At 45.5% G+C, this 26,537-nt stretch overlaps 3 protein-coding genes across 10 annotated transcripts in view; 1 reads left to right on the forward strand and 2 right to left on the reverse strand.

Annotated features, from left to right (window-relative positions):
- Gemin5 (gem nuclear organelle associated protein 5) overlaps positions 1-9,456 on the reverse strand; it is a 50,392-nt gene extending 40,936 nt beyond the window's left edge. For 2 of the 8 annotated variants that reach the window (XM_016003494.3, XM_016003493.3), the window contains exons 1-5: positions 6,724-6,970; positions 5,912-6,072; positions 3,996-4,177; positions 1,618-1,769; positions 1,300-1,416 (exon numbers count right to left, since the gene is read on the reverse strand). In XM_016003494.3, the coding sequence (XP_015858980.1) occupies positions 1,300-1,416; positions 1,618-1,769; positions 3,996-4,177; positions 5,912-6,072; positions 6,724-6,889 (778 nt within the window). In that variant the 5' untranslated portion in view covers positions 6,890-6,970. Of the gene's footprint in view, positions 1-1,299; positions 1,420-1,617; positions 1,770-3,995; positions 4,178-5,911; positions 6,073-6,462; positions 6,648-6,723; positions 7,114-9,410 lie in introns of those variants that run through there. The other 6 variants (XM_076542387.1, XM_076542388.1, XM_076542385.1 and 3 more) reach the window with 6 other exon arrangements.
- A 54-nt stretch (positions 9,457-9,510) lies between these two features.
- On the forward strand, positions 9,511-24,794 carry Mrpl22 (mitochondrial ribosomal protein L22). Its single transcript, XM_006984906.4, has 7 exons — positions 9,511-9,621; positions 9,702-9,750; positions 13,971-14,088; positions 17,374-17,439; positions 18,130-18,207; positions 19,246-19,315; positions 24,515-24,794. The coding sequence occupies exons 1-7, from the start codon at positions 9,594-9,596 to the stop codon at positions 24,724-24,726; spliced, it is 621 nt and encodes a 206-aa protein (XP_006984968.1). The 5' UTR covers positions 9,511-9,593; the 3' UTR covers positions 24,727-24,794.
- LOC102923018 (pleckstrin homology-like domain family A member 2) lies at positions 15,734-16,428 on the reverse strand. The gene is given in 2 exon segments (XM_076577789.1): positions 15,734-16,159; positions 16,161-16,428. Coding segments are annotated over 2 exon segments (570 nt in total). The 5' UTR covers positions 16,305-16,428.
- Positions 24,795-26,537: the final 1,743 nt, after the last annotated feature.

The following is a 26,537-nucleotide window of genomic DNA, read 5'->3' on the forward strand; positions in this document are numbered from 1 at the left end:
AAGCTTGTTCATGTGCACAGTGGGCATTCTGGGTCTGTACCACCTGCCCTGCATCTGTCTCTGGGAGTTACAACTCGGGTTTTTTCCATTCTTAAGAGTCAAGGAAAGCCCATTAGTCCTGTTCTCACAGTAAAGATCTTGCTCTCCGGTGGATCTCTCTGAGTCTGAGGTCTCCTTGGTCTACATAGCAAGTTCTAGGACATAGGACAACCTTGCTTTGCATGGCAGGCATGGCTCCTTCAGCAAAGCAGGGGTCCTTGCCTTCTGGACAACACCAGAATACAGAAGAAACGAAGGCCAGATGTCCAGAACAGAGCTCTAACCAGGACACAAGAGTCAACAACTTTCTGGTAACAGATCTTGGACAGATGATGTTCTTGGAATAAGATGAACAAGCAGCTAACTCGACTGCAGCAGGACAAGCTTTGCCACCAAAGAAAGAGACACCGAGACAAAACACACAAGACCTGGGAGAGAGTCTCGATGAGGCATTATCTAGGTTAGTTTGGCCTCTGAGCATGTCTGTGGGGGACTGTCTAGATCGACAACAGATACAGGAGGGCCCAGCTGACTATGGGATGTATCCTTCGGTAGATGGTCCCAGGCTATACAAGAAAGCCGGCTAAGCATGAGCCAGTGTGTGAGCCACCATGTGGCATTCCTCCATTGGATGGTTTTTGCTCCAAGTTCCTGCCGTGACTTCCCTCAATGACAGACTGCAACCTATAAGCTGAAATAAAACCATCCTTTCCTTTTATCAGAGCAACAGAAAGGAAGCTAGAAGAAACACCTACAATGGGTGGCACCACTGGTTTAGGTCCTGAACTGCCTGAGAGCAGAGAAAGCTGAGCAGTAGGTGTGCAGGCATCTCCTCCCACCCCCCACCCCCACTGTGGATGTAACTAGTTGCTTCAAGTTCATTCTGACTTCTCTAAAACAACAGACGGTAAGGGGGCTGGAGAAAAATGGCTCATCAGTTAAGAGGACTTGTTGCTTTCCTAGAAACGCCAGGTTCAGTTTCCAGCACCCACATGGTGACCAAGAACAGTTTGTAACTCCCGTTCCTAGAGGACCCAATGCCTTCTTCTGGTGTTCATGAGCACATACATAGTACACAGACGTGTGTATGCAAAACACCCATACACATAAAATAAAAGCCAATCAATCTTTAAAAAAATAATAAAATGATAACCAAACCTGGAGTTTGGCTGAATATACTCTTATTCCCTTCAAATTGGTTTGTTGTGGTTATTTTAGCAGCAGAAATGAACACAGGACAACACTGGGCATCAACCTTACCCCGTCCTCGGGAGCAGCTCCAGATTCGAATGGTCTGATCCTTGCTTCCCGTGGCTAAGTAGCAGCCTTTTGTAATGGGTGTTTCTGTTATCAGTTTCCCATTGGGAATGCTGGGTTCTTCTAGGAAAGAGATGGCGATTTTATTTTTAATTTACAGTGAACACACACTTGTGACAAAAAAGTTACTTTCCCAAAACTCAGTTCTCCCCTTCCTAGTCTCATCTGTGAGGCTCGAGTTTTACATGTAATTCAGAGGTTGCAAACCTACACTCAGTTCTTTGTGTCTAAAGAGACCAGAAGCGCCTGCGATCGTCTTACCCGAGTTTTCCTCTTGGTGTATGGATAAGCAGTCTTCGCCAGACAGAGGACACCAGGCTATGGAGTGGATTTCATCATCGTGACCTCGAAGCCTGTGAATGACTTCTCCTTTCTTACTGATGTCGATGATCACCACTATACCATCCTTGTAGCTGAAAAGTAAGTTGGAAATGCTGCAGGGGCCTGCAGATTCACACTGCTAAGCCGCTCACCTTTCTGAGCTCTAACCCAAGCAGCAGGACCTTCCTTTTTCTCCCTTTCTCTCTCTTCAGATACCAGTTCAAATCCTACGCACGCTTAACCTGGGTCTAGATTCCGCTCTCTTCTCTGAAGACTCCTTCCCACCGTGCCCTGCCTCCTTTTACAGCCATTTGCAGACCTCCAGGCGGATGCTAACTCAAAAGACATGACTTCCCCCCTCTTCTCCACCCCCTCCTCCCAGTACCCACTGGATTTACAGCTTGTATGTATTGCCGCTGCCCTGAAAGGTGAAACAAATTATTTAGAAATGTTACTAAAAAATAAAGACAGCTCACTAATAAACTTTTTTTTTTTTTTTTGAGATAGCCTCATACATCCCAGACTGGCCACAATCCCACTATGTGCCAAGGATGATCATGAACTTCTGATTTTCCTACATCCACTCCCAAGTGCTGAGATCACAGGCATGAGCCAACATATTTGCTTAATGCAGTTCCGGGGACTGAACCCAGGACTTTGTTCATGCTAGACAAGCACTCTACCAGAGGAGCTCCATCTCTAGCTCTACAATTGATAATACCTCCCACTTACAAACCTAACAAGAACTGTTACACTGTGTGGTGCTTTGAACAGAAATGGCCCTCATTGACTCAAGTGTTTGAATGCTTGGCCCATAGGGATTGGCACTATTAGGAGCTGTGGTCTTGTTGGAATAGATGTGGCCTTGGTGGAAGAAGTATGTCATTGGGGGTGGGCTTTGAAGTCTCAGATGCTCAAGCCATACCCAGTGTGGCAGTCTCTTCCTGCTGCCTGCAGATCAAGATGTATAGCCCTCACCTCCTTCTCCAGCACCACGTCTGCCTGCACATTACCATGCTTCCTGCCATGAGGATAATGGACTAAACCTCTGAACTGTAAACCAGCCCCAATTAATTAATTAATGCTTTCTAAGAGGTGTCGTGGTCATGGTGTTTCTTCACACCAACAGAAGCCCTAAGACATACTGTACCCTAGAGTTGCATTTGTCCTACACATCAACCTATGAATTGATAAGAAAATGAGAAATTCTAACAGCTTTTTAAGAAATGAATTATTTTGGACACATTAAAAAGTATCTGATGGGGGTTGGAGCGATAGCTCAGCAGTTGAGAGCACTGGTTGTTCTTCCAGAGGACCTGAAGTCCCAGCAACACAAGGGGGCTCACAATCATGTCTCTCATCCTAAAGGATCTGATGCCCTCTTCTGGTCTCCTAGGGCACTGCAAGCACATGGTGCACAAACATGCAGGTAAAATATCCATCCATGTTAAAAACAAACAAACAAACAAACAAACAAACAAACACCATCCAACCAGCAAACCTTACACCAGCAGTTCTCAATCTGAATCACGACCCTTTCACAGGGTAGCCTAAAACCTTCAGGTATTTATTTACATTATGATTCATTAACAGTAGCAAAATTAGTTACAAAGTAGCAACAAAAACAATTTTATGGTTGGGGTCATCACAACAGGAGGAAGTGTATTAAAGGGTAGCAGCATTAGGAAGGCTGAGAACCAATGCCTTAAAGTATCTACTACCTAGCTTAAGGAAAAAAAAAAAAAAAAATTAACCACCCAAACAGCTTATACCTCCTCCTACCAAATTTCTGCTTTGCTTTCTGAGAGGTAGCCAATGTTTCTGATCTGTAATCTAGCATCCCTGGACTTTCTTTATAAATGTTTCCAACTAAGAGACCATTTTATTTTGTACATCCAAAAGCTTCATAAATGGTATCATAAAGCTGGCTTTCTTTGCCTGTTCTATTTGTGAGGTGCATGTTAGGATACATCCCTAGTTCAGGTTTGTGGTGCCAGACCCAGAGGAGAATCACGTGACACTCTGAAGTTAATGTCACATCCAAGGATAGTATAAATTAGCCAAGAGAGAAAGAACACACTCCTAACATTTGGAGGGTGACTGGAAAAATTAGATGGAAAGAGGGGAGAAAACATAGTATCATGGTAAGAGGGGCAGTGGAGCAAAGCATGGATCTGGAGATCACGTGATACCAGGACAGCAGGCTACCTCTGAGGACTGAGGCATACAAGGGAAGGAGATTGAAAAGCAGGACCATAAATTAAACCAAACCATCAACAGATAAACCATCAACAGACAGCACAGTACTTGGTACTCACCCAATGGCTACTAAATCTTCATGATGAGGCGAACACGTAAGACAGAAAATGGTCCTGGGCTCCGTGAAGAGGTGCTGGCTGTCATTTCTGTTAAGCCAGTAACAGAAAACAACTCCTTTTTCATCCCCAGAGACTATTAAGTCCTTAACCGTTGGAGACCAATGCAGTGCTGATATTGTATGCTTCAAACAAAGCAAAGTCAGATGAGTCTCACCGGTCAATGTTGTACTATAAACTAGTCTAATGTTAGGCACATTACAGGCACTTAGGGACTGTGCTACAGCTACCTGTAGAGTGATATATTGAATCCAAAGTGAGAACTTTTTGTGTGTTTTTGAGACACAGCCTCATTCTGTAGTCTAGGGTGGCCTGGAACTCAGAGTGATCCTCCTGCCTCAGTCTCCTGAGTCCTAGGATTGCCATGCCTGGCTTTCTGGGGACACACACACACCCTTATTTACGTGTGTTTGTGCAAACTCATGCCATGTGTTTGTATGTGGAGGAGGCTGCGGGAGGGCCTTGAGTTCCCTGGAGCTGGTTGTGAGTGATGGAAACCACATGAGTGATGGAAATCCAACTTGGGTCCTTTGGGCGAGCAGGAAGCTCTCACTCACCCCCGAGGCCCAAAGTTGCTGGGTTTTGTTTGTTTGTTTGTTTTTTTATTGGGCTGTGGGGAGCCTGTGCCACAGCTGAGCACGTGGCAGTCAGATGACTACTCACGGAGCCAGCAGTCCCCTTCTACTTTTATGTGGGTCCCAGAGACTAAACTACCCAGGGAGCTGGAGAGATGGCTCAGTGCCTAAGGCCACTTGTTCCCAGCACCCAGATGGTGGCCAACAACCTTCAGTAACTTCAGTTCTCACCTCCTCTCATCACCACAGACACCAGGCACACAGGCAAAATACTCAGACACATACAAAATAAAATGAAAGAACACAAAATATCAAAACTCAGGTTATCAGGCTTATATGACAAGCACTTGGACCTGGAAAGCCATCTTATCTGCCCAGTTGTTTATTTTATATAAAACTATTGACTCTGTCAGTCTTTGTAGGTCATGCTATTGTCCTACAAAGGACACTCACTGTTTAACTCTGTTGTTACACCATGAAAGCAGCCACAGATAAGAATTAATGACTAGGGGCTAGAGAGATGGCTCAGTGGTTAAAGGCACTGGATGCTCTTTCAGAGGCCCTGGGTTTGATTTCCAGAACTCACAGGTAGCTCACACCTGTCTATAATGGGATCTGAATGCCCTCTTCTGGTGTGCAGACATACACATAGAAAAACTAGCCATGCCAGGCAGTGGTCGTGCATGCCTTTAATGCCAGCACTCAGGAGGCAGAGGCCAGCCTGGTCTACAGAGTGAGCTCCAGGACAGGCTCCAAAGGCTACACTGAGAAACCCTGTCCCGAAAAACAAACAAACAAACAAAAAAAAAAAAAAAAAAAAAAGAAAGAAAGAAAGAAAAGAAAAAGAAAAACTACCCATATACATAAAAGACTACATGTAGCCATACTTTAGTATTAGCTTTATAAATAGGCAGCATAGTTAACTTGTGGTCTGTCTGCCCCACTCACTCCCAGACAGGATCTCTCCTGTAGACCGGACAGGCCTTGAAATCCTCATCTTTCTCCTCCATTCCCCAAGTGCTAGGATTATAGGTGTGCACCATCATGCCCACTATGCAGTTCTAGGGGTTGAACCCGGGGCTCTGTGTAGGCTAGGCAATCACTCTACTGACTGAGTTACATCCCCTACTTTAAGCTCTATTTTTAAAAGAAAAAAAAAATGCATCTTTAAAAGGTTTTAGAAGACCTTCCAACATCTCTAACTAATGAACACAAATTATTAACATTCCTTCACATGGATGAGACGTATTAAAACACTCTTGAGGACTCAGGATGGACCGTTACCTGATGGAGTGAGTGTTCTGTCACCACTGCCTTAGTCTCTACATCCCAGATTTTCACTGTCCCATCATCTGAGCTGGTGGCGCAGAGGTTGTATTGTCCAGGGTGATGAGAAAAAGTGAAGCCGGATACTCTTTCAGTGTGTCCCACCAACTCTCCTACAACTGGAAGTAAAACCAGACTTGTTTAACTAAACCACCATCCAGACAATCGGACAGCATGCTGCTGGATGAACAACACGCAGATGAATAGTTGGGCCAAGTTCGCAGGCTGACGACTAGTCTTAGTCCACAGGTAAACGTGAAAGCCGTTTTTACTTAATTTTGCCATAGGTCATCAGGAATAGAACAAGCTGATATTTCATAACACAAGGCATCATCAAACCCTGGTTTGTGTTTGCTTCATTTTCTTTTGTGTCTTGCTACGGTTGGCCTGGAACTCACTTATGTAGCCTAGGCTGGCTTTGAACGCGCGGCAATCCTCCAGCCTCGGCCTCCCATGTTGCTGGGAATCACAGACAAGCATCACCGCATCTGGCGCAAATTCAGACTCACCCCATTCATCCTACAGAAATCAGCATCCTGTATCACCCAGCGGGAGCAGGGAACCGAGAACAGCCCCCAGCCCAAGGGGCGTCCTAGGGGCCGGCGGGGCCTTGGCAAGGGAGGAAGGCCAGGAGCGCGGTAAAGCGGGTCTAGCCCGGGCCAGCCCCTCCGAGCGTAATGGTCCCACGTGCGCCCGTGGTACGAGCCGGCGACCTACAAACCCCGGGAGAGCAAGGCGGAAAAGACGGCGCCGACCCGTGGGGGGCTCACCTCGAAACGGGGGTGCCCCGGGGCTCGCGCCCGCACCCGGACCCACGCGGACGAGGAACACGGAGGTCCGGGCGGCGAAGCCAAAGATGCCTCCGGGCGCCGCGTCGCTGCAGCGCGCGCAGTACCAGTTGGGGGACGGCGGTAGCGTCCGCGGCTCTGGTTTCATCTCCGCGGCCGCCGAGGCTCAGCGAGCAGCTCCGGTGGGGTGGTTCGCAACCGCGGCGTGTAGCGGGAGGGGCGGGACCAAATTGAACCCCGCCCCTGAAGGTGGGCGCTACGGAGTGCGTCGAGGTCCAAGCTGCGCTCTCGCTCTCTTGCGCTGCCTGGGACTGAATTCCCCGCCCCGAGGTTAAGCATTTTCCTTAATTAAGGGATTAGACCGGTGGAACCCGCCAACCAGCCACGGAGGTTTAGCCTTCAGGGCAGTTCAGTATCCCAGTCTAGTATTTTTTTTTTTTTTTTTTTTTTTAAAGATACGTAGCGACATACTTTGCCAGTTTTGGGGGTTGAGGTTGTTTTTTTTTTTGTTTTTTGTTTTTTTGTTTTTTTGTTTTTTGTTTTGTTTTGTTTTGCTGTTGTTTTCTTAATTCCAAGACATTGTTTCTTTGACAGTTGCAAGAATGTATTTAACTAAATACTAAAAGAATGAATCCAACTCTGGTGTAAATCCCAGCACTCTAGAAGCTGAGGCAGGAGGATTGCCTCGAGCTTCAGGCCAGGCAGCCTAGGTTATAGTGTGAGAGCCTGTCAAAAGAAATAAAATGAATCAGGAATCAGAAAGGGCAGGAAGAGTTTCTGACTCTGGGTTCTTGGTATTCAAAGATTAAAGAACTGGGGTCCGAAGGGCCTCCTCCTGCTTGTGGGAGTGCCAACGCTGTGAAGAGAACTGAATGTGGCTCGTGGTGTGGAAGCAAAAAAAAATGGGAGTCTCCTTACCACCCAGACATGAGCAGAGTACTCAGATTCTGCCATACTTCTGTATTGCTATTTGCCCTCCACGAATTCGGCATAGGAAAACTTGCAATGGCTGTCGTTAATCGAGAGCTCTTACCTGTGCGAGCATGGCCTCGGGGCACTGAATTTGGAGGCATCCAGCCCCACATTGAACACTAGTTTTGCCAGTAGCTCAGGTCAAATGTGTCTCAGATGTTTCTCACTTAATATTTGCCTTGCTGGGTTGCTGGACAAATAAGGAGACGTAGTAAAATGCAGGTATATACGGCGGCAGGTGCACACAAACATATTGGCTCATCTCTTAGTCAACCTCTAGACGGGGTATTGTACATCATGTTTGAACCATTGGTATTTTGTGTGTGTGTGTGTGTGTGTGTGTGTGTGTGTGTGTGCATGCACACGAGCTCACATGCCACAGTGTGTATGTATGGAGGTCAGAGGACAACTTACAGGTGTTGGTTCTCTCCTTTCCACAATGTGGGGCTGCAGACTGAATTCAAGAGTCAGGCTTCGAAGAAAGTTCCTTAACCAGCTGAGCCATCTCGCTGCCCCCATTTGTTCTTTTAGTTTTGTTTTGAGACAGGGTCTCACCATGCAGTTCTGTTTAGCCTGGAACTTGCTCTATGGACCAGACTGGCATTGAACTCCATAGAGATCCTCCTGCCTCTGCCCTCCTGAGTGCTGGGATTAAGGTATGGCCTACCAGTCCGGGCAGTTTGATGTTTGAGTTTTCTCAGTAATGTTCACAAACTTTGTGTAAGGAGAGTGATGTTTCTTTCTTCCCTTTCTCTGCTTTCTTTCTTTCTTTCATTCTTTCTTGGTAAGGTCTCATTATGTAGTTCTGGATGGTCTGGAATTTGAAGTCCAGGTGGCCTTGAACTTGTGATCTTCCTTATTCAGCCTCTCATATGCTGAGATTACAAACACGTGCCACCATGCCGGGCTTGAGCCTGGCTTGAGTATCACAATGTATCCTTGCACCCACAGCCCATTAACACCAGGCTCCTACGTGCTGCTGTTACAGTCATTTCTAGCAAGAACAACGAGGCTCTCTGGGCACAGACGTTTGATGAACCAATCTGCCTCCATCTTGGGCTTACAAGCCATTTTATAAATAAAGACAAACTAGGTTCATTCCTATTTAGGATTAAACCTGTTTCTCAAGGATTGGGCTACAAATGGTTCTGTACTACCTGTCCCAAGAAAGGGCAACCATGTCTTTGTTTCAAAACCATCTTGCACCCCGACCTTTGTTGCGGAAAAAAGGTTGTTATGGCTACCTGTTGTTATGACTACCTTGTTATGACCACCTTGCCATCATGTCTTTGTTTCAGGAGTTTGTTATAACTAACTTATGCCTGTGTTCAGCTCCTTTAACCCCACCTATTTTGCCCACCAAATCACCCATTTGGAAACCCTCTACCTGAACAATATCAACCTTGTCTTCCTCACATCCGAAGTTGACCTCTCGAACCCTGCCTTAGAGGGAGGCAGCTCGTGTACACAAATAATTAAAAAAAAAAGCTTGCTTTAATTAATTGCTTGCTTTAATTAATTTGGCCATGATGATTTGGATAGGTGGTCTTTCCTTGTATCTTTGGCCTCGGATCTTTGGGATTAACAGGTTCCCCTGCTCTTTCAGGCTGTTTATGGGTGAGAACACAATTTTTCTGAATCCAGGTGAACTTCCGGAAACCCACTGATTTTCAGTCTTTATGAGGTCATTTACTTACTCTAAAGCAAGACTTGTCTGACCAGAGTTTAAGCCTGAAGTCCCCCCACCCCCGCATTCCAGGTCTCCATGGCAACGCATTCAGACTTTCCGGGTGTGTGGGGGAGGGGAGCTGGTCTCGGACTGCGCATGCGTGTAGTCAGCACGGCGGCGTTTGAACTCCAGGGCTTCCGTACAGCCAGACATGGCGGCGGCAGTGCTGCGGCAGTTGGGTAAGGTTTAAGGCTTTCCTAGAATTTGGGGACGGGGAGACAGTGAGAGTCAGAGTTGACAGCTCGTATTCATGTTGCAGGTGCACTGTGGGTACCTAACCTGAGGATCCGGGCATCGCAGACGCTGCGGTAAGTCTCCTGCCGTGGAGATTCTCGCGGACCAGGCTGCGCCGCGTCTGCATCCCTGACAGGGCGCTTGTGTGCCAGGCTGTGCTTTGGGCCTCAGTGGAAGGGCCGCTCGGCCGGAGACTGAGCTTTGTAAGCCTGTGAGGACTGTTGCCCCCGAGGGCACCTTTCAGTGGTTTCTGAACAGCCTCTTCCTATTTTCTGGCCACGACTCGACTCTTCCATGTCGAGTGGTATTCCAGCAAACGTCCTAGCTACTTCTGTGGTTACTTCCGTGGGCAAGGACCGTTGGGAGGTTTGCCTGACAGTGTGCAGAACGCACTCTCGGTGTTGGCTCTCAGCGCCTCAGGCAACTGGAGTTTTGACCCTTTTGCCTTGCAGAGCGTTCTGGAGCCTCTTGAGAAAAGCTTTTCATTTTTTTTTGTTTGTTTGTGAGTCTCTATACATAGGTCAGGCTGGCCTCCACCTCCCAGTCTCAGGTTGGGATCCCAGGCCGTGCAACATCATGCCAGGAGGCAAACGTTCTTGTGTAGAAGTTAAGGAATGCAGTTGAGTTAGCCCTGGTGTGGAGCCATAGGGTCCTGAGGAAGTTTTGATTGCGTATATAGTACTTGTAAATTAATTGCTTTGTTCAGAGCAATATCTCCACTTAATTATGGTGGTTTGGTGCTTGCTTGATTCAGCTGAAGACCCATTTGAGTCTTGAGAATGTTGTAAGTATTCGTAAAACTTTGCCATTATCAATTCATGGCACACTTCATTCACCAGGCATTATATTTAATTTGCCAAATCTGTCTTGAGGACTTGAGAAGCGGAAGGCACCGCTGCATGAAGGGATGTCAGAGGGCGAGCATCTCACTCTGAAGGAATCTTGTTTAATAGTTTATCATACTGGCTTCTTAGGAGAAGGATTAAAGTCAGAGCTGAGCAGTTCATGGTTCTGTCAACCTGTTGTGAGCGATGATATAAAAAAAAATGTTAGCGGCCTTAGAGACATGGTCACATTCTTCTTTCTTACACATACGAAAGCCGAGGCCCAAAGAAGGGACAGTGTACCCACTGATGTTAACGATGTAGAAATGTAAACACTCACAGTTCAAACTGGATGAGGAAGTTTGAAGCTGGGTACTGTATGGTCTAGAGATCACAGGACAGATAACTGTTCAGTGGGCCTCATTTTCAAAACTCCTGGCCATCAGTCCTTATGCTGTGCTAGGTACTGCCCGCTGTGATGCGTTAATTACTCATCCAGCAACAACAGAATGAAATTCTTTTTACTCTCCTATGACATAAAATTATATCTAAATTTACTGAGAGTCCTAAGTTAACCATTTTACTGGGGTATCTCATTTGCACTGTTTCATTTTGGCTTTAAATATATTTGACGGTTTCAGCACCATAAAGACACTACCTTCACGAATGCCAGGGTTGTCCCATGTTGGCCTGTGGGGTCGTCCATAAGTGGCTCCCAGGCTCCTTTCATGTGCTTCTGTGGTCTGTGCAAGCTTGCTTGGCTTGTGATCTGGCAGACTATTTCTTACCTGTTTTGCATACTTTCTGCTTTAGAATCTTGTGCCCAGCCACTTCCTCCAGAAGTTTGTTTCTTTTCAGTAGAAAATGGTATTTCAAGAACATAGTCTGGGGTCTAGGGTACTCATGGCTTCCAGGTGGGTCATTTACTGTAGGAAATTTCAATCCTCTTCTTACATAGGGATCTGCTGGCTCCCACACGAAGACTCTCAGTTTTCAGTGACACTGGGGAAGAACATAGAATAGAAAGATATAATCATGGGGGCTGGATGGATGGCTCAGAGGTTATAGCACTGGCTGCTCTTCCAGAGGACCTGATTCCAATTCCCAGTACCACGTGTTGGCTAACAACCTCTGTAATTCCAGAAGATCTGATGCCCTCTTTTGGCCTCCAAGAGTAATGCATATTGTGATGAGGACTTACATACAGGCAAAATACTCATACCCATACAATAATAGTAAGTGTTTATAATGTATAAATACTAAACTGGGTTGAGTGTGGTGGTGCACGCCTTTAATCCCAGCACTCAGGAGGCAGAGGCATATGGATCTTTGTGAGTTTGAGGCCAGCCTGGTCTCTGTATAACAGCCAGGACAGCCAGGGCTGTTATGTAGAGAAACCCTGTCACAAAAAAACAAAACAAACAAACAAACAAACCCCCCCCCAAAAAAACAAAAAACAGTCAAACAAACAAAAACCTGGGCTTGGTGGTGAACACCTTTAATCCTAGCACTCAGGAGGCAGAGGCAAGTGGATGTCTGTGAGTTCAAGGCCAACCTAGTCTATAGAGAGCTCCAGGACAGCCAAGACTACATAGAGAGACCCTGACTTAAAAAAGCCATACATACAAAATTAAAATATATAAATAATAAAATAGTTACTCATTTTTCTTACTTCAACAAGGAATTTTAAACTGAAGGGGGACATGAGCATTCTTGTTTCAGAAGGGTTTCCTTGTGGTGCTCAGGCATGGAAAGAGGGGTTGGAGCCAGGTGGTGGCGGCGGCGGCGGCGGCGGCGGCGGCAGCGGCGGCGCACGCCTTTAATCACATGGCTGGGGAGGCAGAGGCAGGCAGATCTCTGAGTTCGAGGCCAGCCTGGTCTACATAGTGAATTCCAGGACAACCAGGGCTATACAGAGAAACCCTGACTTGGAAAAAAAAAGAGGGTTAGAAACTTGGTGAGGTGGTGGAAGAGCAGTGATCAAGAGGCCTGTGGAAGATGGCAGTCCTGAACTAGGGTGGTTGCAGTGTCTTCATCTATAGCAAACTGTGGGGTAGAGTTAGGCATTTTAGAAAAGATTCCTGATTACTAATTGTTTTCACTTTCTTATTATTGCATTGGGAGGTGGCTGCACCTTTCAGATGGGTCCTAGTGGGAAGAAGTTAGGTCACTGGGGGCCATGGCTTTGAAGATACCTTTCCTTCCTGCTTTCCCACTACCCTGAAGTGGCAAGATCCTCTTCATTCTTGCAGTGCATTCTTGTCATGCGTCCTTGTCATGCATCCTTGCCGTGCATTCTTGCTGTGACAGAGTAGGCCACCCTGGGTCTAGAGCAACAGGGCCAAGTACCATGGACAATAAACTAATACACCAAGCATTTGAGAGACAGTTCTTGGTAGCATCAATAAGACTTGGTGGCTGGCCCTGGCAGGGAAGTTGAAGATGTACTCCAGGACACTGCTTTCCAAGAAGGGTTTATTTAGTCATATAGAGTGGCTGCTACTGGGGAAGACAGGAGGAAGAATGAACATTTGGGGTGTGCAGGCCACGGAATAGTGAATTTAAAGTTTTCATTACCAAGTCCCAATCTGCTAATCAGCATTAACAGAAATCTTTTGCCTCTCTGATGGTTTTCTCTCTCCCCCTTCCCCAGAATTTCTGGACTTCAATTTGTAAATCAGGCAGGCCTTGAACTCACAGAGATTCATCTGCCTCTGCTTCCCAAGTGCTGGAATTAAAGGAGTGTACAACCACCACCTGGTTCAATACCTAACATTCACATCAGAACTCTCCTGTTCTCAGGTCTGTCCCTTTGCACAGGTGATAAAGGCCTTTGCCATTTGTGACAGTCTGTGTCTTCTCTGCTAGGTGAATCTTATTTAAGAGTTATCTTTCTGAGTATGGTGGCATGCACCCTTAATCCTAGCACTTGGGAGGCAGAGTTAGGCAGAGCTCTGTGAGTTTGAGGCCAGTCTGGTCTACAGAGTGAGTTCCAGGACAGCCAGAGCTACATTATGAGACCCTGTCTCAAATAACCCCCACCCAAAAAAAGTTGCCTGAAGCCACTCTGAAGTCCTCTGCTGTCTTCCCTGTGCTTTAGTTTCATCTTGTCTAGTTGTTTCATTTGTTTGTCTTGCATATTCAACAGAGTTGGGAACTCTACTGGTCAGATAAGGAATAAGTCCATTGTATCTTCTTCCAGTCTTTATTAGGACTAAATTGTTAGTATTCACCTATCAGGGCCAAGAGTAGGTTAATACCTGCTCACTGTTTGGCTTACACAAACTGCAAGCTCTCATCTTAGCCTCCAACTAAACGAGTTCTGTGGTGTCTGAATAAAGCCTTCTGTTAGATGAACTGGATCAACTTCCAGTTGTGAGCCTGAAATTGCCCAAATGGTGGTGATGTGTCTTCCAAAACTGCAGAAAAGTTCCAAGTTTCGATTGTCTTACAGATTTCTTTCCTTTCAGAGTTCTACCCCAATCATGTATCCACACAAGTGCTTCTCTTGACATTTCTCGAAGATGGGAGAAGAAGAATAAGATTGTTTACCCACCACAACTGCCTGGTGAACCTCGGAGACCAGCAGTAAGTTTAAGGGTAGAAGTAATCTCTTAATTTTTTTTTTTCCTTTTGAGTCAGGTCTTACACAGTTTAGGCTGGTATTGAATTCAGCATTTAGCCCAGGATGGCTTTGAACTTACAGAAATCTGCCTGTCTCTGCCTCCCAAGTGCTGGGATTGAAGGTGTGCACCACAGTGTCCTGCCTGACAGTCCTTGTGTTCTTATGTGTCCAGCAGTGAGTTTTTTGTTCCGTGTTAAAGGGATATCATGCAGTAATTTATATGTTCTAATGAACTGACTTAAGCATACCAGATTGCGTCTGTATCTTAGGTTGCCAGTTGCAATAGGCCAGGTCAAATTGATTAGGGAAATGAAATCAGTAAGATACACTCATGACACGGAACAAATAAGACCCGCTGCTGATCCGGCTCTTCTTGTCCTGCCGTTCTGCCCAAGGGCAATGGGCACCAGTTGCAAGCCATTCTTCTTTGTACTTGCTCCTGCTCCGACCACCCGAGAGCGTGTGCGACCCCTCTTCTCCATTCTTAATCAGTCACTTACTCAGAGAGGACCACGCCCCCATAGGGCTAGTCATCCTAATACCATTGAGTGAAAGATTGAATCCCCAAACAACCAATGCTGTTGCCTCTGCTTGCCTTTATCAGTCTTTTGAGCCAACCTAAGGGCTTGGGGTGCTCATTTTTCACTGTGTGAGGTTTTTGGGTGACTTTTTAAGTTTTAATTTTATTTTTTTGTCGTTTTTTTTTGAGACGGAATCTATGTAGCCTTGGCTATTCTCATTATACAGTTCAGACTGGTCTCAGACTCACAGAGATCTGCCTGCCTCTTCATCCTGGGTGCCGGGATTAAAGCTGTGCACCACCATGCCCTGCTGATGAATTACTGGTAGTGCAGCATGATGAGTTGGCACGAGTCGCCTTCACCATTGTGTATTTGAATATAGGTACAATTACTGTTTTGTTTCTTTTTGTAAGGTACAGTCCCTTGACCCTCAGGTTTTTATTAAATCATTGGATGCCTACCAAAGATGTATCTTACTTGTAACTGCTCAGTAATACAATTGTTATTTTACATGTGTCCAACTGCCAGGGTTATTCTGGTCTGAGATGTAAAGCAGCCTCCAGCTCTAAGGGAGTGTGTGGTGGCCTGCATACACAGCTGCTAAAACGTTTAGGAATCACACGGGAGCACTACCACATCCAGTGTGAGCACTTCCAGCACATCCAGTGTGAGCACTTCCAGGGCTCGAGTCCAGCACTAGGCAAACATTCTCACAACTGAGCCGCAACTCCAGCCATCTAACTAAAAAAAAAACTTAGTTAAAAATATATTTAAAAAAATTTTTTTTTGTTAAAAAGATAAATGGTGCCGGGCGGTGGTGGCGCACGCCTTTAATCCCAGCACTCGGGAGGCAGAGCCAGGCGGATCTCTGTGAGTTCGAGGCCAGCCTGGGCTACCAAGTGAGTCCCAGGAAAGGCGCAAAGCTACACAGAGAAACCCTGTCTTGAAAAAACCAAAAAAAAAAAAAAAAAAAAAAAAAAAGATAAATGGCAATGTTTATTTGGAATGAAAATACTGTATAAAAAATATTAAAACGGAACAGTGGGTTGACAGTTGAAGACCATCAAGATAAATACAGTCCAATAAGTTAGCGCACCCGCACAGCGGGTCGAGGCTCAGCAAGCACGGGAAAATCTTTGTCGAAGAGCAGTAGCCGGGCCCCCCGGGGCATCTCCTGGGCTCCTGGGCTCCTGTTTGACACAGCCGCGTCGTGGGTCTCCGTGCAGACGAAGGCGGCACTCACCACGGACTCGGGGAGCGCGGCTCTTGGGACTCCTCCTGACTCTTCATACGCGATGGGCTGGAGACGGTGGCAGCGGCGGAAGCCTTCCAACGCCCGACGGTTCTGGTACTCGATCAACGCCAGGGTGATGAACGCGGTCCAGCAGCTCTCTTCGGTGCAGCGGAAGTCGATCTCCTTATAGTCAGTGGTGACGACGGTGAAGTACACATGCTTGCGGGTGTGCTCCACGCAGTCCACCTTGAGGATGGAGTGGAAGCGCAGCTCCTTAGCTCGCGCTGGTCCGGGAGAAGAGGCGCAGGCGGTCGTCGGTGAGCACGCCGCGCTTTTTCCAGAGCTGCAACAGGCTGTCGCTTCGCTTCTCCAGCTGCCCCTCACGAAGAATCTCGCCGGGGGTCGTCATGAGTTTCGAAGCCATTGGGAAAGGATGGATGTATCAAACGCGCTCGTTCTGCCCTTTTTAATTTTTTTTTAAGTGGTAGTAGGGCTAACAGTTGGAAGAAGGTGAACTTTAGAGTCTTCAGGAAAGTTAGGGAGTATCTTAGTGTTTCTGTTGCTGTGAAAAGACAAGATGGCGACAGCAACTCTTTTTTTTTTTTTTTTTTTTTTTTTTGACAGGGGTTCTGTATGTAACAGTGCTAGCTGTCCTGGAACTCACTCCATAGACCAGGCTGGCCTCAAACTCACAAAGATCCACCTGCCTCTGCTTCTCAAGTGCTGGGATTAAAGGTGTGCACCACCACTGCCCAGCATCAGCACCTCTTATAAAGGAAAACATTTAATTGGGGCTGGCTATAGGTTCAGAGATTTAGTCCATTATTATCTTGGTGGAAGCATGGTGGTGTGCAGGCAGATGTGGTGCTGGAGAGGTAGCTGAGAGTTCTACATGAAGATGGGCAGGCAGCAGAAAGAGAGAGAAAGCCCCTGGGCCTGGCTTGAGCTTCTGGAACCTCAAAGCCCACCCCCAGTGACACACTTCTTCTAACAAGGCCAAACCTACTCTAACAAGCCCACAAATCTAATCCTTTCAAATAATACCACTCCCCATGAGTCTTTGGGGTCCATTTCCATTCAAACCACCAGAGAAGGCACCCATGCTGGACTTGGATTCCTCCATGCCTGGCTTTTCCCTGTGCTTGCTGGCTTTCAGGTCTTATGCAAACCACTTGGTTTGTCGGTTTCAGTTTATAAAAGGATTATAAGATGGTTCCTCTCTCTACTCAACTTACTAAAAACTGTGACTTGTTCAGTAGTTGCTTGGTTAAAGAATTACAGTTTCTGTTTCTGCCTTACTAATCTTTGAACATAATGAGACTTTGAAAAAAGCAAACTTTGTGTAAAAAGGAGAATCTCTGGGGTCTTTGTAGTGTTTTATGTGCTGTGACAACAGTGTTGTCATTGGGCATAGAGTATGGGAGCTAATAGTTATGTCACTGTCACTTTGATAAACCTGCTACAACATGTTTTTCTTTTCTTCCCACTTCAAGGAAATTTACCATTGTAGGAGACAAATAAAATACAGCAAGGACAAGATGTGGTATCTGGCAAAATTGGTAAGCTAACATGACTACTCCCATGTAATACCCAGAAAAAGAAGCTGTGTGTTTCCTCTGAAGACTTGATGATTATTACCTCAACTTTCCCAAAGGTTAGGGAATGTCATTTTGTGTTCAGTGATGAGCAGGTCATCAAGAGAGACACTAACTCACAGTGGAAATAGACACTGAAACAAGGGCAGCAGCGTCACCAACAACCGGAGGACCCAGGGCACCTGCTTGCTCATCTGTAGTAGTTTTAATACCGTGACTCTAGTTCTTAAGTGTTTATCTTGGAGAAGGAGAGAGACCCCAGGACACTTGCTTGCTTACCTGTACAGACAGGTTGAACCTCATGATACTGTTGGTTCTTGCATATTCTCCTTGGTGAGGAGCAAAGAGAAATGCAGCAATACAGAACCATTTATCCCATGTGTGGAGGATGAGTGTGGTTGACATCAGCCTGTCTCAGTTGTGTCTGCCTTAATAGTTCTGAAACTGTTGTACATAAAGCTGTTTTGTGTTTACAGCATGTAAGTTTAATTTTTAACTAAAAGATAGGATGCCTTTCAAACCTTTTTTCTATTTTGCTTGGTTTTAACTCACAGTTTCTAGAATTCTAACTGATTGTTTAAGGTTCTTGCTGTCAAGAAGAAAGGAAACATTACTTTTGAGGAGACATTTGTTCATTCATCTGTCCCCCTTTAGATACGAGGCATGTCCATTGATCAGGCTTTGGCTCAGTTGGAGTTCAATGATAAAAAGGGGGCTCAAATAATTAAAGAGGTAAGACTTGGTGGTTGGAAGGGATGGGTATGCAGCTGTCTTTAAGCCTAAATCTTGGATTCCTAAGATTTGTAGTGTAAATGTATTTTTTTTTTTATGAGATGCAGATTCAGGGCTCCCAGTTTTCTTAAGTCCCTTATTCCTGAGAAATAGATGCTTTACATGAATTTTCCCTCAGATGCCTGTATATGCAGGAGACACTTTTTTTTTTTTTATTGTTGATGAAATGATTGGAATCCTTTTTAATAAATGACTGGCCCTTATTTTGGAGTGATGCTAAAGATTAAACTCAGGGCCTAGCATATGCTAGGGACATATTCTACCACTAAACTGCACTTCCAGCCCAGACTCGGTATGGTTTTTGTTTCTCACAAGAGTCTTTTTTGAGGGGTGGGGAGCCAACTTCCACAATGAGAACTTACAATTTGGTATAAGCAGTTGAACGGAAGAAGCCCTGGCATGGCACTCAGGACACTTGGAAGCTGGTTGTCTCTGATGCTTCTCCTGTGGTCATCGGTTTGTATTTGTACATAGGTAGTCCCTAGGGTCTCCAATGCCTCACTGGGCACAGTCCTAATGTACTAGGCACATGGCTGTTCCCTTTAGAATGCGGGAATCCCTGACTCAGATTCATTGTTCCTTCCAATGGCATGACTTGGTATATGGGCTCTCCTCCCTTCCCTTACAGAGCCTCAGCAGGGCCATGGGCCCTACGTTAGTTCTGAGAAAGGGATGTTTTCTTGTCCCTTTTCCTTGGTACAACCAGCATTTGTTGTTTACTTAAAAAAGTTTACTGTGGCTGGGAATGGGAGGCAGAGGCAGACCAATCTCTGATTTCCATGCAGCCAGAGCTGCAAAGTGAGCCCTTGTCTCAAAAAACAAAGCAAAACCCCCTCACCACTAAGTAAATAAAGAAATAAAAGTTCACTGTGAAGTGAAGGTTTGACTAGGAACATTTTAGACATAGCAAAAGATGAGATATTTAATCCCACTTTAGTTCAAAATCAGTATATGAACAGGTCTTTCTTGTTGTTTAAGGTACTCTTAGAAGCACAAGACATGGCAGTGAGAGACCATAATGTGGAATTCAGATCCAACTTATATGTAGGTAAGACTTTTTCTTTCTTCAGCACTAGGGATGTCTTTCACTTGATGCCAAGTTTGGTGAAAATGGTCTTTGGTGTCTGAATACTTAGGCCAATTGCCTGTTCTGGTAAATGTAGAGACCCACAGAGATTTCCCAGTGAGAACATACTCAGGGTCCAAGAATCTGAGCTTGTTTTACCCAGCAGGGCTGCCTAAGAGGATGATTTGACCACTGGTGTGGTTGCCAGGTGTTTGGAAGGGTCTGCACTTGGCTGTGCAGTGTGCTTTGATCTAGCAAGGAGGAGGTCTTTTACCATGTCCCTTGGCATTGTTATGAAAAGCTGTTTGGAGAAGCAGAAAGGGCCATTGGGTTTTGATGTAGGTCCTCCTGAAGCTATCCTGTGAAGTTGCTTATCCCTCTCTCCTCCTCATAGGAACTCTTTTAAAAGGTGGGATCTGGCCTCCCACAGATGATGCCAGAACTGGGGACTTGGGTGCAGAGGAAGTAAGTGGGGGAGGGAGCACTGTGGAAGCAGTTGGACATGACTGGTTTTGTATTAAGGTTAAGGTGGTGGTATTTTGTTCTTCAGGAGCAAAAACTGAATATAGAAAAGTTAGGCTCAGCAAATCTCTCTCTCTCTCTCTGTCTCTCTAGGTTTCTCTCTTTCTCTCTCAATTTCTATCTATTAAATTAGGAAAAAATATAGGGCTTAGGTATAGGAATATTGTGTGGAAGAAACTTAGGGTAAGAGTAGAATTTCTCTAGTACCAGACTTGAAAATAGTGTCGAGGAACAAGCAGCCACTACGGACTTAGCAGTCTGAGAAAGAAAAGCCGAGATCAGGCATGGAAATAATACGCAGATTTCTGTATATTCACTTGTAGAGAGTTGAAAACCAGGGGAGTTAAGGTAGAACAGCAAAGGTTACAGAGGTTCTTGGAGTTCATAGAGGAGCTATGTCTTGGTTTTCTGACTACGGGACTCTGGATGCAGACTCTGGGGGAGAGTCGGAGTTGAAATGAAACAATATTATGAGAAACGTGGACCAGAAAAGATTCTCATGGAAGCTTTTGGCCTGTGGGCATTAATTTGGTACAGCTTAGATCTAAGTCCTGAGTGGCAGGGGGAATTTTCCCTGAGGCAGATATGAGTGGAACAAGACCCTCCATTTCACTGGAGCTGCTGCTAGATGAGAACACTTTTACAACATCGTTCAATCAGAGTCAGTTCCCTCTTGGCCATGAAGCCAAGTTTAAGAAATGGAAGTCTTAGGATGAGACCAGGGAGGAACTGAAGGACTTGAAAGATTTAGTAATTTCTTTTTCCCCAAAACTGCAGACTCTTCAGGTCTCTCCTTCTCAGAAAGATACTCATCTTCCTTCTGTAGAGGCAGAACTAGACTCACCTGGGGGGTCGTCTGTCAGAATGGAAAATTCACCCATAATTGCCCTGGCTCAAACCTTCGCTGCTGGTTCTGCATCTCCCCTTTAAGCTATTGTTACAGAAGCAGCTATCAGAATGTAGGAGGTGCAAGGCTTTCAAATGTTCCCTGTAATTGAACAGCCAAGACACCCAGGGTAATATAGTGCAAGTGAATGTAAAGGGAGCCAGGGTACAGCAGCTGCAACTGGCTGAGGCTAGGTTGCCTCCTGGGCCCGGAAGGGCTGCTCAAGAACTGTAGCTTGTAGCAGAGGGGCGGCATTCAGCTGAGCAGCACAAGGCGCAAGAGAGCCCTCAGGGCCTCAGGATGCTGGGGTCTCTACGTGGGCAGGCTCAGAGACAGGAGGTGGAGACAGACTGGGACAGTAAAAAAGCTGAATGGAGCTAGCAGCCAAAGTCACACAGTTTCTGTTTGGTGGCTGAGCAGAAAGCTTTCAGAAAGGAGCTCTGTAGCCTCTCAGTTAGGATGGCAGCTACCTTTGCTGTGAGGCAAGGTTCCTCAGGAAAGACTGCTATAAATTGTTGCTGTAACTGAGAGTGAAGTTTCAGCAATGCTTGTTTGAATTAAACTGAGTTGTTGCATGCAGGGGAGCAGCAACAAATTTGGGACTCCTCATGTTTGGAACTGTTTGCCTAAAAGTCATTACGACTTGGACTGCTAAAAGGGACTTCAGAGTGGCTGACAAGCCAGGCCCTGATCTTGGGCTGTCAGTGGAACTTTAAGACTATTATTAGAACGGAGTTTTTTGAGCTTTTGCAGACCTCAGAAATGAAACAGTTTTGAGTTCATCTACAAGTTTAACTGTGGTGACTCCTGATTCATGTACCTTCTGTCTTGTTAGAAGAAAATGTAAATAGCTCTATTAAGAGATCTCTCTTAGATGTTTGCTAAAGTTGCAAAGTAGTCCTATGGAGAGTTTGCTTTTGAATGTAAGTTTGTAAGAATTCTAAATATGTATAATAATATTCATGCTAGTTGTAAATATTATAGTAATATTTATACTAGAATTATGTTAATCTGTTGATATTAATGAACTATAGTTTGGTGAAGCTAAAGAGTCTTTAAGTTTTATGTGGTTGCATCAGGAGTTTTTTGACTTATTTGATGTGTTTGCATCAAGAATTTATTGTTTTACAAAAGGGCTTGGCACAGCTAAGGCTGTTATAGACATCTTAAACCCATTAAAAAAGGACATTCCATCTTGGTCATCCTCTACTCCTTTACTGGGGGTGTGGCTGCCATAGGGATTGCTGTGGTTGTCCCAGCTACTTGCAGCTCTTAGTAGGGACCTGAGTCAGAGCCAAGTTAAGCTCTGTAATTCCCCCTACCAGTGGCTGGTAGTCAGGGGTGGGTAAAGTTGTTCTTCCTAGCTGCCAACCTAAGACAGAATTTGCTTGATGGAAAATGCTTGATGGAAAGTATATCTCCAGGACGGTAAGGCTGACTAGGGAAGAAGGATGACCTATGACAGGCACAGTCTATCTGAGAGGTCTAAGGGGCCCTTTATTATATTAAGAAGAGGGAGATGTAGAGACCCACATAGGTTTCCTAGTGAGAATTGAGAAATTTAGGGCCCAAGAATCTGAGCTTGCTTTACTAAGCAGGGCTGCATGAGGGAATGATGGGTGTGGTTTCCAGGTGTTTGGAAGGGTCAGCACTGGGCTGTGTGGTGTGCTTTGATCTATCAAGGGGGAGGTCTTTTGCCCCGCCCCTTGGCATTGTTATAAAAAGCCCTTTTGAAGAGGCAGAAGGGGCCATTGGGTTTTGATCCAGGTCTTCCTGAAGCTATCCTGTGTTTCTTTCTCCTCTTTGCCACCATCTTTCTATCTGAAAGTTTCTTATCCCTCTCTCCTCCTCATAGGAATCCTTATAAAAGGTGGGAGCTGGCCTCCCACAGGTAAGGACTTTCTTTTAGCCCTTAGCACCTCAGTGTTAATCTGTCATGAGTGATAGATGTGCTAACTTCTAGCTGCCTGTTCTGAATGGGACTCAGGGTCTGGATTCTCTCACCAGTGTTTATTACACAAGGATTTTAGGATTTAGGATTTTAGGCAGCTCATGCTGCCACCCTTTAGCTACAATAAAACTGAGAACAACCACAAATTATCTACAAGATGGATTAATTGTTGTGTCGGTGCACATACCTTTAGTACCAGCACCCAGGAGGCAGAGGCAGGTGGCTCTCTGAATTCAAGGCCAGCTGAATCTACATGATGATTTCCAAGATGGCTAGAGCTATACAGAGGGACCATCTCAGAGTAGGGGTTGTTGTGGGGGAGAAAAGATGGATGAATTGCCAGGTAGAAGGAGGTCAATAAAGGAGAGCATGTAAACTCTAAGGGTCTTTTCATAATGTGCCTCTGCCATAAGAGTAACTGAAATGGAGCCTTCTTGTCATCAGGGTGAAAGAACTGCTGATCTATGAAAGAGAGAGAGAAAGAGAAAAACACAGACAGACCAAAATCGCTGAATCATCTAATCAATGAGCAGGCAAATGAATTACACAGTTCTTAAGAGAAAAATGTAAAATACATGAACGAAAGTTCAACATCCTCAGCCAGAGTGGGCAGTGGGAGCCTTAAACACCTCTGTGGGAATATAATGTAGTGCAACCACTATGAGAATCAATATGAAGAGCTTTCCAAAACCGAAACCAACCACATGATGCAGCCACAGCACTCCTAAGCACACATCCAAATGGCTTTGGGTCAGCATACCATAGACCCCTGCCCACCATGTTTAGTGGGGCAGTATTCAGAATATCTAAGATAGTACATATGCACATGGCACAGTGTGCACCATAGCCTGCTTGTGGAGGTCAGAAGACAGTTCTGTGGAATCATGTCTCTGCACCTCTGTGTGGATTCCAAGGGCAAACTCAGGTTGTCAGGCCTGCACAGCAAGTGCCTTACATAGTCATTTACCAGCCCTGTTCCTGCCTTGTTCACCTGAGTGCTCAGGATGGAATTCCCTTCGCTTGCAGGACCATATACAGTCTGTGCCCATGGGCGTCTCTCATTTCCTCTTGTTTGTGTGCCTCTGACACATGGTTGGTGTCAGTGTGCCCTGTTGTCTTCCTAAACAAGTGAGCGTGCTCGCATCAGGCAGGATGCCTTTACTGCCCTCTGACAGGAACAGGGATGGAGGGTGATTCTGGTCTCAGGTCAGGTTTCTCCTCAGGGATGCCTCTTTTATTTAAGACTGCATTAATAGCCTGGTATGGTGGTGCATGCTTTTAATCCCAGCACTCTGGAGGCAGAGGCAAGCAGATCTCTGTGAGTTCAAAGCCAGCCTGGTCTACAGAGGAAGTTCCAGGACAGCCAGGGCTACACAGAGAAACCCTGTCTCAAAAAACAAACCAAACAAAAGACTGGCCTTGAATTTGCTCTGTAGCTAAGGATGGCCTTGAAATCCAGATCTTCCTGCCACTGCTTCCTGGATTTCAGGCACCAGCACCATGCCTTTAGTGTATGCCACATTAGTCAGATTTGTTTAATTCAGTGAAACTTGCATTAATTGAAAGTGTTACCATGTTTTGTGTCTTCCCCCAGCATAAACTGTGTGGCAGCAGGGTCCATGCTTCATCTCCTAGAGCAGTGCATGGTTCCTAGGTCGTGCTCCAGGGACTTGTGGTTGAGATGAGTGTGTTCTAGCCCACCAGCAACCTCTTGTAGTCTTAGGATCTAGTGAAAGATGGGTCCAGGCTTGCTTAGCTGGTCCGGATGGTGTCCTATGGATAGCAGACATGTCCCATCATTCTCTCTTTCTTCCCTCCATAGCTGAGTCTACCTCAGGTCGAGGCCAGTGCCTGAAGCGCATCCGTTACCATGGCCGAGGTCGCTTTGGCATCATGGAGAAGGTCTATTGCCACTATTTTGTGAAGCTGGTGGAAGGACCCCCACCCCTACCCGAAGCACCCAAGACAACAGTCGACCATGCCAAGGAGTATATTCAGCAACTTCGAAACCGGACCATCATCCACAGTCTGTGATGGTCATCCTGGCTCCACAGTGTATATATTTTACATTTGTTTTAAAAAGTAAAAACAAATAGTTTTTATGCTTTGTCATTGAATTATTGAAGTGCAGTGTATGACTGTGATTTTTTTTTAACATTCGTGTGTGTGTGTGTGTGTGTGTGTGTGTGTGTGTGTGTGTGTGTGTGTGTGTGTGTGTGTAAGAGAGAGAGATGGGGGTTCCTATGCAGGTGTGTGGGTGTGCAGATTCCTATGTGCATGTGCAGAGCCAGAGGATGATGTTGTTTCATTTTTCAAGATGAAAGAGGACTTGAACCAACCTTAGCATTGCGTTCTAAAACCAGACAGTAGGTGGCGCTCTCATAGTGGGAATCAATATCAAAGTAGTGCTGCCTGGCTCTCATAGGTCCCTCCCTCCTCCTCCCTCTCTCCTTCTATCTCTCCCTCCCTTGTTCTCTGTCTGTCTGTCTGAGAATGACATTAGTATTTTGATGTGATTGCTTGATCTGTATGTTACTGCTTATAGTAGGAACACTTGGAACATTTTAACCAAAATCCTCAATTCCAGGATCCTTTTTAAAAACTTCTTCAGCTTCTCTTCAGTGTAACTTCTAGCACAGAGCTTGGTAAATGACAAGATCCTCTTAAGTACTAAGTTTGGGGCCAGGCGAGACAACATGGTACAGATAGCCACAGTAACAAAACCAGCATGCTATTGGTATGTAAGAAACCTCAGACACAACAGAGCAATTGGACAAGACAGACACCCCAGGATAAACTCACTTATCCATAGCACTGGGTCCCAGGCATGGTAGGCAACTGCTCTAGCACTCAGCTACATCCCAGACACTGCTTAAAACCATTACAACAGTGCATTATGAGCAGTTAGGAATGTTTTAGAGTGTTTAGATAGTTTGCTTGCTGCTCTTGTAGGTGACCTGAGTCTCGTTCCCAGCATTCACATGAGTGGCTCACAACTGCTTGTAACTCCAGCTGTAGGGGTATCCGCACCCTGAAGGCCTCTGAAGGTGCTTACACTCGTGCACATACACATACTTAAAAATAAAATTCTTCCTTAAAAAACTACAATACTCGGGCTGGAGAACTGGCTCAGCGGTTAAGAATCCTTACTGCTCTTGACTGCTCCTCCGGGGGTCCTGAGTTCAATTCCCAGCAGCCACATGGTGGCTTGTGAGCAGGCATACATGCAGGCAGAATATTGTACATATAATAAATAAATAAATCTTTTTAAAAATACAATACTTTATAAATTTCTCAGTTTTTAAAAATCTCCCTTTTTAACTTATTATACATATATACTATATATTATATATATATACTATATATTATATATATATAGTATTCTGCCTGCATGTATGCCTACTGCCAGAAGAGGGCACCAGATCTCATTACAGATGGTTGTGTGCCCCCATGTGGTTGCTGAGAATTGAACTCAGAACCTCTGGAAGAACAGCCAGTGCTTTTAACCTCTGAGCCATCTCTCCAGTCCTAAATTTCTCAGTTTTTTTTTTTTTTAAAGATTTATTTATTCATTATGTATACAGAAGAGGGCGCCAGATCTCATTACAGATGGTTGTGAGCCACCATGTGGTTGCTGGGAATTGAACTCAGGACCTCTGGGAGAACAGTCAGTGCTCTTAACCTCTGAGCCATCTCTCCAGCCCTTTTAAGATTTATTTATTATGTATACAGCATGTATGACTGCAGGCCATAAGAGGGTGCCAGATCTCATTACAGATGGCTGTGAGCCACCATGTGGTTGCTGGGAATTGAACTCAGGACCTTTGGAAGAACACTCAGTGCTC

The sequence above is a fragment of the Peromyscus maniculatus genome, chromosome 8 (assembly GCF_049852395.1).
Source record: "Peromyscus maniculatus bairdii isolate BWxNUB_F1_BW_parent chromosome 8, HU_Pman_BW_mat_3.1, whole genome shotgun sequence".
Taxonomy (NCBI): domain Eukaryota; kingdom Metazoa; phylum Chordata; class Mammalia; order Rodentia; family Cricetidae; genus Peromyscus; species Peromyscus maniculatus.